This window comes from Acinonyx jubatus, chromosome B2 (genome assembly GCF_027475565.1).
Source record: "Acinonyx jubatus isolate Ajub_Pintada_27869175 chromosome B2, VMU_Ajub_asm_v1.0, whole genome shotgun sequence".
Lineage (NCBI taxonomy): Eukaryota > Metazoa > Chordata > Mammalia > Carnivora > Felidae > Acinonyx > Acinonyx jubatus.
In genome coordinates, this window is record NC_069385.1 from 14,710,466 (window position 1) to 14,724,426 (window position 13,961).

Here is a 13,961-nt window from a genome sequence, read left to right on the forward strand (position 1 = left end):
GTTAAGACATTATGACTTATATTATCTTAGAGCACAGAATTTATATATTTTAGGTGACAACAAGCTGCTTTGGTGCTAATTGTTTCACTTAGCATTTGCCAAATCTATCACATTTTTGATAAAATAAATTATTTTTCATTTGTTTCCTTTATACCCTTCCTTGGTCAAAAGTAAATACATGTTGAAGTGATATTTTTAAAATTTGAACTAAAGCATGTCCGTTTAGTATTTTAAAACTTACTTTCTATAGTTTCCAGTAAATTCTGTTTTTTGCTCTATGTTTAGTTGTCACCTAATCCTTAATATAATAGGCCATTCATATCATGAAAGGCCTAAAAATAAATATTTTTGTCAGAGTCAGATGTATTAGATACTCAAATGAAGACATGTAATACAAAAAATAATAAAGCAAATAAAATTATTAGAATTAAGCTTTCAGCAAAGTTTGACAGGACCTTGTCAGGGAGTGATACAGTTAATTCCATTACATTTTTCTTTTTCTGAGAACTCAGAGTGGCTGTATTTCCAGTTTGTTTTGTAGTTAAATTTGAGATTTTATCTGGGTTTTCCAAAAAGATATGGACAGAAATATTTTTATTTTTTAATGTTTATTTATTTTTGAAAAAGAGATAGAGTGCAAGCGGGGGAAGGACAGAGAGAGAGGGAGACACAGAATCGGAAGCAGGCTCCAGGCTCCTAGCTGTCAGCACAGAGCCTGATGTGGGGCTTGAACTCATGAACCATGAGATCATGACCTGTGCTAAAGTTGGATGCTTAACCCACTGAGCCACCCGGTGCCCCTGGACAGAAATCTCTCATCTTCTTTCAAACTCAGCCTTTTAAACATCCCATATAATTCTTAAGTTCTTTACAGAAAGAAAGAAAGAAAGAAAGAAAGAAAGAAAGAAAGAAAGGAAGAAAGGAAAAAGGAAGGAAGGGAGGGAGGGAGGGAGGGAGGGAGGAAGGAAGGAAGGAAGGAAGGAAGGGAGGGAGGGAGGGAGGAAGAAAATAAATATCAGTGCCTGGTACAGAAAAAGTATATGTATTATTATTTGTTTTTGTATGTACTTGAAAGTTTTAGAAGTGCATGCCTAAAGTACATTGAAGATAATGGTATTCTGCAAGTTCTTCGGATATATTCAAAATTTCTCCAAATTAAAATGTTACTAATTTTCTTCATTCCTTCATTGCACAGTATTTTTTTCTCATGTTTGTAGGCATTGGGAACAAAGTTACTGTCCTCATGGGGCTTATATTCCCATAGGCAGTCAGATGTTCTCACTTGAAGCCCAGAAGAGGTCAGCTCCAGGGATGTGGATCTGGGCACACCAGCCCTCAAAGGGCAAGGAATTGAAATGATGTCTTGTTCAACTGTGTTCCTCCCAACATCTGGTCTAGTGTTTTATAAACAGTTGACACTCGGTAGATGTTATTGGAATGAATAGAATTCACCTTTTCTTAAAAGGGGTTAAACTGGCCCCTCCCTCTCTGGCCTTCCTATCTTTTTGCCTCTAATTAAAACCTTCTTGGACCCTACTTCTTTTTGCATCTGATGTGAATTTTCTCTTGGTTCATAAGAAATTACCACAAACTTAGCATTTTAAAAACACTTTTCTTTTATCATCCTCAAAATTGGTAAGTCAGGAGGCCATGCACAGCTTGGATGTGTTCTCTGCTCAGGGTCCCGCAAGTCGGCCATCAAGCGGACAAGTCTGCCATGTCAGCTAGGTTGCATTTTTATCCAGAGGCTGAAATAGGGAAGAATGCTCCTTTGAACTCATTCGGGTTGTTAGCAGAATTCATTTCCTTGTGGCTGTGTGACTGAGGTCCCAGCTGCTTGCTGACTTTTGGCTGGAGACCACCCTTCCCTAAAGGCGGCCTGCCCTTCCCTGTCACACGGCCCCCTCCATGGTCAGTTCACAACATAGCTATTTGCTTCCTCCAAGCCAAAAGGAGAATCACTCCAGTTGGCCAGGATGGAATCTAATACAGAGTCACATGTCTATAGGTGTGATGGCCTGTTGCCTTTGCCATATTCTATTGGTTAGAAACAAGTCACATGTACTGCCTGTAGTCTGCCTACACAAGGGTGTGAACTCCAAGGGGTAGGATCTTTGAGGGTCACCACAAGAGTGTTCACCACACTCCCCAGATGGTTAAGTCCCTGTAATGCCTCACATACACAGCTCTATCTTATGACATTACTGTAGAACCCTCGACTATGCACCTGCCCTTGCTTGCTGTCTCCACTTCTAGCTATTTCATGGCGGGGACAATGCCCTGTTGTTTTCTCTCTATCTCTTTGCACCTAACATAAAACTTGGCACTTGGTTGGTCTCAGTGAACTTTTTCAGACAGCTTTATTTTATTTCAGACAGATAATTGTATAGTGAACTGTCAATAAGTGAATGAAGGTTAACATCGGGCTAACATATTGAAAATTTTGAAGCATTTGCTAATAATGTTTAAAGGAATAGTCTAGGGGCGCTTGGGTGGCTTACTTGGTTGAGCGTTCGACTTCAGCTCAGGTCATGATGTCACGGTTTGTGAGTTTGAGCCCCATATTGGGCTCTATGCTGACAGCTTAGAGCCTGGGGACTGCTTCGGTGTCTCCCTGCCTCTCTGCCCCTCCCCCACGTGTACTCTGTGTCTCTCCCTCGCAAAAATAAATAAAAATTTAAAAAAAAATTTTTTTATGTAAATCAGAAATAGTCTACTTGGAGTTGTACTGTCCCTTCCTTCAAGACAAGAATTGGCAAAATGGGTTAGAAAACAAAATAATATGATTCTTTCTAGAGTTTGTAACTGAATGTTTTTTAGGATATGACTTCACGGTATACTGTGTTACCTAACTAGATTTATTTTTTTTCTTCTAGATGAGCAAGAGATAGTACAAAAACGTACTTTCACGAAATGGATCAACTCGCATCTGACCAAGGTAAAGGAAATTACCCAGAGTTCTATGTTTACTTGGTTGGAGCTGATAAGTCACTGAATGCCAAGTGTAATAAAGGAATACTCTTAACGCTCTTGTCACTAATACTGATCAACGATATCAGCAGTTCTGTCAGCTTAACTGTTGCCTACATGTGGCATTTGCTAACATTGCCTCTGAGAAGAAATGAATGGGCAGCTAGAGTCATGAGGTCAGTTCTTCATGTCAATGCTATGAATTCTGATGAAATGTTTTGTTCAATTATTTCTTCTGTAATAATGTGTATGTCATATGAAAAGGAGAATTTGTGAGGTGCCTGGGTGGCTCAGTTGGGTAAGCGTCCGACTCTTGATTTTAGCTCATGTCATGGTCTCACAGTTCGTGAGATTGAGCCCCATGTTTGAGTCTTGCTGACAGCATTGAGCCTGCTTGGGATTCTCTCTCTCTCTCTCTCTCTCTCTCTCTCTCTCTCTCTGTCTCTGCACTCCCCCACTTGTGCTCTCTCCCTCTCTCCCTCAAATAAACATTTGAAAAGGAAAAAAAGGAGAATTTGTGCTGAATTTTGGTTTCTTTTTTTAATTAATTTATTTAAATTCAAGTTAGTTAGCATACACTGTAATATTGGTTTCAGGAGTATAACCCAGTGATTCATCGGTCGCATATAACACCCAGAGTTCATCCCAACAAGTTCCCTCCTTAATGCCCATCACCCATTCAGCCAATTTCTTTTGGAACAGAAAGAAGCAAGGAGTGGTCTGTCCTGAGCACAGAATTTAGTATGAGTAGATTATGACAGGATTTGGGTTCTCTTCTTAGGTGCCTTTAAAAAAAGGGTTTTTTTAATGTTTATTTATTTTTTTAACGTTTTTTTTTTTTTTTTGAGACAGGGAGAGACAGAGCATGAACAGGGGAGGGTCAGAGAGAGGGAGACACAGAATCCGAAACAGGCTCGAGGCTCTGAGCTGTCAGCACAGAGCCCGGCGCGGGACTCAAAGTCACAGACTGAGAGATCATGACCTGAGCTAAAGTCGGCTGCTTAACCGACTGAGCCACCCAGGAGCCCCAATGTTTATTTATTTTTGAGAGAGAAGGGGTGGGTGTGTAGGGAGGGGCAGAGAGAGAAAGACACACACAGAGAATCAGAAGCAGGCTCGACAAAGCATAAGAGACTGTTAAAAACTGAGAACAAACTGAGGGTTGATGGGGGGTGGGAGGGAGGGGAGGGTGGGTGATGGGTATTGAGGAGGGCACCTTTTGGGATGAGCACTGGGTGTTGTATGGAAACCAATTTGACAATAAATTTCATATATTAAAAAAAAAAAAAAAGAAGCAGGCTCGAGGCTCTAAGTTGTCAGCACAGAGCCCGATGCGGGGCTCAAACCCACAAACTGCGAGATCATGACCTGAGCTGAAGCCCGATGCTCAGCCTACTGAGCCACCCAGGCGCTCCTCTTCTTAGGTTCTTTGATAGCCAAGTAACTGTGGTGTCAGGACACTAAAAAGACTAATCATTCTGAGATTATCCATACCAACATGAGGTTGTATCAGATGACTATGTATTTGCACATTGTAATGACTTTGAACATAAATGCTACTATAAAACAAATTCCAATATGGCTATACTACAATAAAATTAGTCTCATAAATATGCAGTTGAAAAAAACATGTGAACCAAAAAACATTGCATTTGTAAACGCAGACAATTGTCTGGATTCAGTTAATGGATCCTTTGCTGCGAGTGGTACCTCCCTACAGTGTTCCAGGCATAACCCCATGAGCAGCTTTTGATCAGGGACTTCCCCAAAGCGTCTTTTACAGTTCAGAAGCAAACAAAGCATGGCGATTTATTGCGGTCCCATTGTACAAATTAACTGCTTACTGTGTGTCTAAGGTAGGCTTTGGAGAGAGGAAAACATTGGTAAGACACTTTCCCAGGCCTTGAGAGGCTCACAATCCAGTTATGACAGAAGACTAAACAATGTGTCTGGATTTGGTAAACTGGGATTGTATCTCCTTTCATTGCTTTCCAGAAGTCCCTTGATGAGAAGAGAATTCTCTGACATAGTGGTTGCCCCCGGAATCTGCCCTGTGAAAAGGCAGTAAATGCCTCCGGGGGCTCATTTTCTCAGGTCTTGGCTGGTGCCAGCCAGTCATTACTTTGCTACAGAATTGTCATCAATTGGGGAAGATTATTTTTTTTTCCAAAATGAAAATAGAGTTATTGTTTTTCTTCACATTGTTAAGAAAGTTACATGCTAATTGTAATAGTAATAACAACCCTCTTACAGTGTAAAGTAGAAATCAGCTCAAATCTCACGATCTTCACCTTAATCATCACCATCACGTTGATCACCGTTTTTCTACACCGTTTTCTTTTTAGAGACAGGGAGAGACAGAGCATGAACAGGGGAGGGTCAGAGAGAGGGAGACACAGAATCCGAAACAGGCTCGAGGCTCTGAGCTGTCAGCACAGAGCCCGACGCGGGACTCGAACTCACAGACCGAGAGATGAACACTCACAATTTCACAAAAATGATTTACAGGATACTGCTGTGTATGCCTCACTCAGCCCATATTTCCGTGTTAGTGGATACGGAGCTATGTAATAATTTTAATGGCTGAATAATATTTTATTAAAAATATAATTACTTATTATAAATCATAAATTAGCCTGTAGCTTATTGATGGTCATTTAAGTGGTTTTCAATTGTTTAATGTTATATACAGTACTACACTTAATGTCCTTGGGCATATATCTTTGTGCACTTGTGTGATTTTTCTACTTAAGATACATTTTCAGAAGTGGGTCAATAGTCCTCAGGTATACATGTTTGCAATTTTAATATATACCAAGAGCATATACAAATGCCCATTTCCTTACACTATTAACATTCTTGGAGGTTAACAGTGTTTCCTAATCTAACTGGCAAAAATATTTATTTATAAATATTTATAATTATAAATTATAAGTTACAATTTATAATTAACTTTTTCAGATTTTTAAAAATAGGAGTTGAGGGACACCTGGGGGGCTCATCAATTAAGAGCCCGACTTTGCTCAGGTCTTGATCTCACGGTTTGTGGGTTCGAGTCCCGCATTGGGCTCTGTGCTAATAGCTCAGAGTCTGGAACCTGCTTTGGATTCTGTGTCTCCCTCTCTCTCTGCCCCTCTTCCACTTGTGCACTCTCTCTCTCTCTCTCTCTCTCTCTCAAAATTAAATAAACATAAGAAATTATTTTTGAATAGGAGTTGAATATCTTTGTGAAAGTTTTTCAAGTAGAATCCTTGGGATACACTCATCTATGTACTGAATACTTAAAAAGAGGGGAAATCCGAATGTATGCCATGGTGCACAGTATATGAAGGGCCTTTGTGAAGGGACTAAATGCCAAGAGCTTGTTTTCAAATATCATTGTTTTACCATTGCTCCAAGTTACTTTACATACTTACGTGATAACTGGTTATTGGACTAGGCTCTACCAATGTGCATTTTTTTTCCATTCTGTTTTCCTGCCCTGCTTTGTAAGCTCACCCCTGCAATTTCCCGTCTAAATATCTATAGTCCTACCTTTACTGGGTAGTGTCAGGCTTTCTCATTCATGAAGTCATTTCTGACCACAGGCAAAGCAGTGAGGCTGTCTGTCCCCTAGCAAACGCTCCAAGCGTGGTACCTTTGCCCCTGCACCCCTCCTCCAGTACCTCCCCCCTGCCTTCTCTGGTTTTCCTGCCTGTAGTGCAGTAGAATGCAAAGTCTTAGCCCTTCTCCAGAACCTGTAGCATAGGTGGAGAAGTTTAGTATGTCTTAAAATTATTTTGAACTGTATACCTCGCCTTCCCAACACCCGTGTAGAGTCTTTAAGGCATATGCTAATTCTCAGAATTTCTTTATAAATCTTAATAGCTCTAAGCACAGTGCTGCGTACCAGACAGAGGTGATTAATACACCAACAGCAAAGAGTCTATCTTTTCTTATTTTGTTAGAATCGTAAGGCTATCACCTGGGGAAAATGATTAATCTCTGGTATTGAGCCAGGTGTTTTACACAGGTTATTTTATTGCACACATCTTCATATACTTCGTAGTTGGTGCTGCTGAGATTTTAATCCAGACTTGAATCTAAAGTCCACGTGCTTTCCTGACTTTACACATTTTTACATCAATGGTATTGTTTTGAAAACCCCAGAAACTTATTACTTCCACAACTGCTCCATTATTATCTTATGTAATAGAGATTTTTTTGTTTGTTTTTTTCTCTTCTGTATTTTGATTTCTTTCTTTCCTGAGTCATCTTGAAAAAAGAAAACTGAAGCATAAGAATGATACCTATACTTGCCATCCTGAATTTATTTATACCGCCATTGTAGTACCTTGCCAAACATAGCTAAAACACTCAAATTCATTTGAGAATATATTCCTTTCTGGACTCACTTATATTTGGAAAACATTTTGAAAATCAAATCTGACCCATGACCCTGCCTTGGCAGAGTTTTAGAGTATCTATGTATAGAGTCAATGTTTGTCTGCATTTGTCTTAGCAACTAATCACATGATTCCCAACTCATTCCTTTCTCTTTCCCATCCTTTGCCCACCTTTGTCCTTTTTTGAGTGTTCCTCTTCCAGCCCTTTCTCATTCCCCCACCCACCTGTCTCCTATCCCTGCACCATATCGATCTTTCTGTCCCATCTCTTCCTCCGTTATACCTCCAAGCAACCCCCTTACTGTCTCTATCTTAATTTCCCCATTCCTATCTTTATCCCCATTTCCATCTCTTTCTGTCTGGACCCTAAACCCTGCAAAAACACATGCAACCTGCATATCTTGGGCTTCACAGTCTCCCTGAGGTCACCTTTACTTGTACACCCAAACTGAAATGGCAGCACACACTTCCCAATCCATTGCAATGGGCTCCCTTCTGAGAATGTTAATATCTCACTTGCAACAGAAAAAAAGGTCAACTTCGTATCTTTGATCTGACCCCTGAATCAGGACATTGTGTCACTTTTCGAACTGCTGCATGGTAACACTTGTTCCCCAAGCCATTCTGTGATGCCTGAGTGTGCTTGGTCCCATCACTCTAGCACCTTATGGACATGGAACCCAGGCACGCATGTGGACACACACGTACACGTACATCTGTGGTCAGCTAAGCTTTCGCAGAAGTTTTTGTTATGCTAAGAGTCTTATTACGTCTCTTGTGAAAGCAGCTTCTTGAGTTTTTGGTCCTTGGCTCCCCATCACCAATTAGCAACACCCAGGCTTTCAGTCACACGGAAGGCCATACTCAGGCTACAAACATTTCTCACTAGAAAAAATAGCCCACAAATAAGCAACTTGACCTGTCTCAATGTCTTTTTTTTAATCCACCAGAGCTTTTTGAAACACCCTGTCTCTCTTTCTTCTTGGTTATTAAATAATCAAGGTAGTGGCTTATACTACAACTAAGAGATAGTCTACTCCCAGCATGGAGACCTGAATTCTGTCGGCTTTCAAAGAACTGGGTCCCTTGTAGTTTGTTGGATCAGATTGAGTCTGGTTTGATGTGTTGTTTGTGTGTTTGCTTGTTTACTTTGTCCAACAAATACGCAACAAATTTAGACCCTGTGTTAGTCAGCTCGGGCTTTTATAACAAAATACTGTAGACTGGGGGGACTTAAAGAACAAACATTTATTCCTCATAGTTCTGAGCCTGAGAAGACCAAGATCACGTGCCAACAAGGTGAGAGTCCTCTTCCTGGCTGTGTCCTCACCTGGCAGAGAGAGAGGGAACTCTGGTCTTTTTTCCTCTTCTCATAAGGACACTGGTCCCATCCTGGGGGCATCATCTCATGGCCTCATACACGTGTAATTCTTTCATAAAGGCCCCTCTTCCTCTACTATCACACCAGAGGCTTCAACATGGATTTGGGGGACACTCAAACATTTAGTCCATAACAGGCCCCAAGTTCATTCTGAGGTCTGGCTTGAAGCACACGAGTATTTCTTCCAAATTCATAATAAAGGAATGGGAACTCAATCCTGGCATGATGACATGAACGAGCTTGTCTCCTCTTTCATTTCATTCATTGCAATCCCTGTAGTGAATAGCTCTGTGCTTTGGGTTCATTTCATATCATCTCAGAGCTAAACTACTTAAAAGAGTTAAAATGCATTTTATTCCTATGTTGTGTTTGTTCCCCCTACAGTTTTCTGTTGAAATCTACCAATAAAGGTAAGAAAATGACCCAGGTTGAAAATACTTTTTGTGCTAGTAACCAAGATACTAGTCTTGTTTCACCTATTTATTATGGTACATAATGTGCCAAGTTATTTTATCTCTAAGAACAAGAAAGGAGAAAATTGCTAAGTTGGGAGGAAAAAAAAAGAGTTTCAACTTTTTCCTAGAATGCAAGTTGTAAATATTTTGCAGGATGTCAGTTGTCTGAGAGCATTTGCATAGTAGTCATGGGAATGTTTGTGGATTTGAACTGGAATGGTAGGGGCACCTGAGTGGCTCAGTCAGTTGAGCATTGGACTCTTGATTTCTGCTCTGGTAATGATCCTAAGGACCTGGGATTGAGCCCCACTTTGGGCTCTGTGCTGAATGTGGAGCTTGCTTAAGATTCTCTCTCTCTCTCTCTCTCTCTCTCTCTCTCTCTCTCTCTCTCTCCCTCTTTCTCTCTCTCTCTCTCCCCCCCATCTTCTGCCCCCTCCCCTCCTTGTGCTTTCTCTCTCCTTTTCAAAAATAAAAAATAGAAGCAAGCAAACAGGAACTGTAAACCATTTCATCCATTTGTAAAACAGGAACTGTAAACCATTTCCAATTTTTTGGAAATTGACCATTTCCAGAAATAGCTTTAATAATCAGTTGTGTCAGGTTTTAAGAGCTAGAATGTTGAATTGAGAAGTAGAAAAATCGATTCTTTTCTCCTAAGGTCATTCAATCTTTGGTGCATTAGGACATGTCCAAAAGATTTTTCATGGAGATGCATTTGGGGAAGGTTTTTAATGGGAGAATTTTAATTTTGTTCTTGGCTGCTTTGCCCAGTTGCAAATTAACAAACTATTTCCTTCTCATTAAATAAAAATGATAAACTCTTTTACTGATGGCATTCCATTCTATTGTAACAATTCTTTATAAATATTATGACAGCAGTGTGAAGAGAGAGGGTGCTTATAAGTAAGAGAGCAATCTGTTTTCAAATAAATACTTTTCTTTTTTGTTTTAATTTTTTTTAAGTTTATTTATTTTTGACAGAGACAGAGTGTGAGCATGAGCTGGGGAGGTGCAGAGAGAGAGAGGGAGACACAGAATCCAAAGCAGGCTCCAGGCTCCAAGCTGTCAGCACAGAGCCTGACGTGGGGCTTGAACTCACGAACTGTGAGATCATGACCTGGGCTGAAGTCGGATGCTTAACCGACTGAGCCACCCAGGTGCCCCAAATAAATACTTTTCTTAAAACAAAAACCTTACTGAATCAGGGAAAAAAACCTCAAGAGTCTTCTGTGTATATGTGTTTTATGCCATTGTTAGTACACAGATGTAGATTATTCAAACTTGTGGATATAATTATCAGTTCAATTTTTTTTATGTTTGCTTTGTTTTCAAATGGAAGTCTTTATGCTTCTACAATTATGCAAAACATTGCAAATCAGAAATTGTCAATATAATGTAATGTAACATTAACAAAAATTAGTGGGTTGCATTTATTTTATATCCCTGATAATTCCTTTTGAGAATGGGGTTTCATCAGACATGGACTTTATCATTTTCTTCCTTTTCAGAAAGATACCCGACTCTTTCTTTCTCCTTTCAAAGAAAGTATTTGTTTTTTACTTTTTAAATTAGCAATTAGCAATCACTCCATATTGATTTTGAGTAATGTTTTTTTTTTAGTGTTTATTCATTTTTTGAGAAAGGGAGAGAGTGGGGGAGGGGCAGAGAGAGAGGGAGACACAAAATCCAAAACAGGCTCCAGGCTCTGAGCTGTCAGCACAGAGCCCAACGTGGGGCTTGAACTCAGGATCCGTGAGATTGTCACCTGAGCCAAAGTCGGGCGCTTCACCGACTGAGCCACCTGGGCGCCCTGATTTTGAGCGATGTTTTTTTTTAAAGTTAAGTACTGATTTAGTTCTAGCTTCTCATCACTCATTGCTAAAAATATTTCTAAGTTGCGGGCTACTATTTGTTGAACTTTTACCATGTGCCCGTCACTATGCCTTAGCGAATTTGTCTTTTATTTAGTCTTCACTACAAGAATCAAATATGATTATTGTTTGTTACATCGTACAGATCATAACCGAAGTTAAGAGTTAGTTAATAAATTCAAGGTCACATAAGTAGATGAAAAACCAGATTTTAACCGCACACCTCTGAAGTTTGGGCATTAACCATTGTGTTGTGTACTCTCATGCTTCAATTGTTTATTTAGCTCTTTATGCAGAAGATACTTTTTAAGCACCTGTCATACACCAGGGGTTGTGGGTAGAGTGGTGAACAGCCCAGTTGTACATGCCTTCCTGGAACTGATAGTGTCACAGAAGAAACAAACAATTACAGCAAAGCGTGTGTTGGTAAATGCTATGCGAGGGGAGGTGCCAGGGTCTCAGAGAGCACCTGGCAAGCGTAAGCAGCGACACAGGAAACCTGAAGGAAGGCATCAAAATAGGCTTTCAGAGACAGGAACATTTAAACTAGGGCCTGAGAAATGCCTTGGGATTGGATACGTGAAGGAACCAGTGTTTTTAAAAGTTGAGAGGTGAGAAAGAGCATGGTCCAGTAAAGGAAATGGAAGAAGTTTAGAGTGCCTGAAAATATGGCTCCAGGAGTGGGTTGGCAACAGGAAAACTAAGAATTGGTCAAAGGCCAGTCATTAAGAGAACTTGGACTGTTATGGGCAGTGGGAGACATTAAAGAATCTTAGCCAGGAAAATTAAATGATCGCTTTGTCTCTAAACACCTCGGTCTCTCTCTCTCTCTCTCTCTCTCTCTCTCTCTCTCTCTGTCATAAATTAGAGCAGGAGCAAGTGACATTAGAGGTGGAGTAGGAGAAACGTAGACACATTGAAAGGTATGTAGGAGTAGACTCAGTAATTAATCAGAATCTTGGAGAAGAAAGAGTCAAGAATGACATGTAGATTTCTGATACGAGCAAATGATTAAGATCATTCACATACATAGAGAATACAATGGGCTTGGAGGAAAGCTAGTAGTCCAGTTTTAGACAGAGAAATTACTCAGTAGAGATAAACCCATTTGATTTGGCAGTTAGGAAGTCATTGGCCACCATGGGGAGTAGCCATGTTGTAACAGAAATCAGACTGGCAAATTGATGAGTAAATGAGAGGGAAGGATGTTAGGACACTGAATGTACATTACTTATTCGTGTGCTAGAGCATCAGCTAAAACAGGGCATGGGGTTTGGTAAGAGCTGTCTTAATAAGGGGTAATTTTAAGGTGTGTCTATTAAGGGTATGATCAAGAACTAACAGGGAGGAAGAGGCTGCAAAAGAAGGGAAAGAAAGTCATTTCAGAGATACAGGATCTCAAGGAGGCAAGGTGGGAGAGAAAATCAAGAGCACAGGTGGAACCTGTAGGTGTGTACCAGAGGAGAGTCATCTCTCCTTCTCTGAAACCAGGGTGGAAATAGGAAGGGTGAGTGTGGATGTGCCTAAATTTGGTATCAACATGGAGAGGAAGACAGAGTTGAGGTAGACTTGAATTTGAGGAAATTCCTACCTAATGGCGGCCATGTTTTTTAGATCTAACAGGGTAGTCTCCATTTTCGAGCAAAGAATTTATGTTGGGATAAATGTTTTAAAAAATGACCATTAAAAAGATGTTAGTTCTTTCGCATTTTAAAATTTATCTTGGGGCACCTGGGTGGCTCAGTCGGTTGAATGTCCGACTTTGGCTCAGATCATGATCTCATGGTTTGTGAGTTTGAGCTACATTGGGCTCACTACTGTCAGCACAGAGCTTGCTTTGGATCCTCTGTCTCCTCTCTCTCTGCCCCTCTCCTGCTCTCTCTCTCTCTCTGTGTCTATCAAAAATAAATAAAACATTAAAAATAATTAAAAAATTTACTTATCATAGCAAATTCCTGAACTTTATGCAAGATCTATAGGCTGTCGTCACTATATAGTGCCACCTTGGCCCCCGAAGGAAACAACTTAAAGATGTGTTTTTCAGAAAACTTTTACAGGAAATTAGATTATTTGTTTTCATTTTTAAGTTTATTTTTGGACAGAGAGTGGGGGAGGGGCAGAGAGAGGGAGAGAGAGAATCCTAGGCAGACCCTGTGCTGTCAGCACAGATACTGGGGCTCAAACCCACAAACTATGAGATCATGACTTGACCAGAAATCAAGAGTCAGATGCTTAACCAATTCAGCCACCCAAGTGTCCCAGGAAGTTAGGTTTTTAATTAGAAAAAGATAGTATAAGTAACCTTGACATTACCACTGGTTTCAAAATTGTGTAGTTTCACATTTTTTCTCATTTCATCAAATAGAATGGAATGCTCTATTTGTATTTCAATCTTCATGGTGTTTGCTGTAAATGAATATATGGTTTGATACTAAATCCTTTGGGAAAAACAAATAGGTCCCAAATAGTTTAGTCTCATGGTTTAGTGTTCCTGTTTAGTGCATGTTCCAATATGCAAGGAACAGCCCTTTCTCCATCTGCCAGACCTATGAGGTTATTAAGAATAAACACTAAGCATTTTATTTTGTTTATTTTTTTAAGTTTATTTATTTATTTTGAGAGAGAGAGAGAAAGAGAGAGAGAGAGCAGGGAAAGAACAGACAGAGAGCGCGAATCAATCCCAAGCAGGCTCTGAAAGCTGTCAGTGCAGACCCTGACCTGGGACTCGATCCCAAGAACCATGAGATCATGACCTGGGCCAAAATCAAGAGTTGGATATTTAACCGACCGAGGCACCCCAAGAATAGACACTAAACATTTTAACTACTGCCTTTTGGATGACCTCAGGCATGGTATGAGCATTTCCCCACTTTTTAGAAGAACTTAAAAAAGAGTATCA

The 13,961-nt window shown here is 40.1% G+C and overlaps 1 protein-coding gene across 18 annotated transcripts in view; it reads left to right on the plus strand.

Moving 5' to 3' along the window:
• The window catches only part of SYNE1 (spectrin repeat containing nuclear envelope protein 1), a 474,716-nt gene that overhangs the window by 78,730 nt on the left and 382,025 nt on the right, over positions 1-13,961 (plus strand). For all 18 annotated transcript variants that reach the window (XR_008298258.1, XM_053222078.1, XM_053222079.1 and 15 more), the window contains exon 3: positions 2,877-2,938. Coding sequence is in view for 17 of the 18 variants with exons in the window: in XM_053222078.1 (XP_053078053.1) it covers positions 2,877-2,938 (62 nt within the window). In the remaining variant the exon portion in view is untranslated. The remainder of the gene's footprint in view (positions 1-2,876; positions 2,939-13,961) is intronic.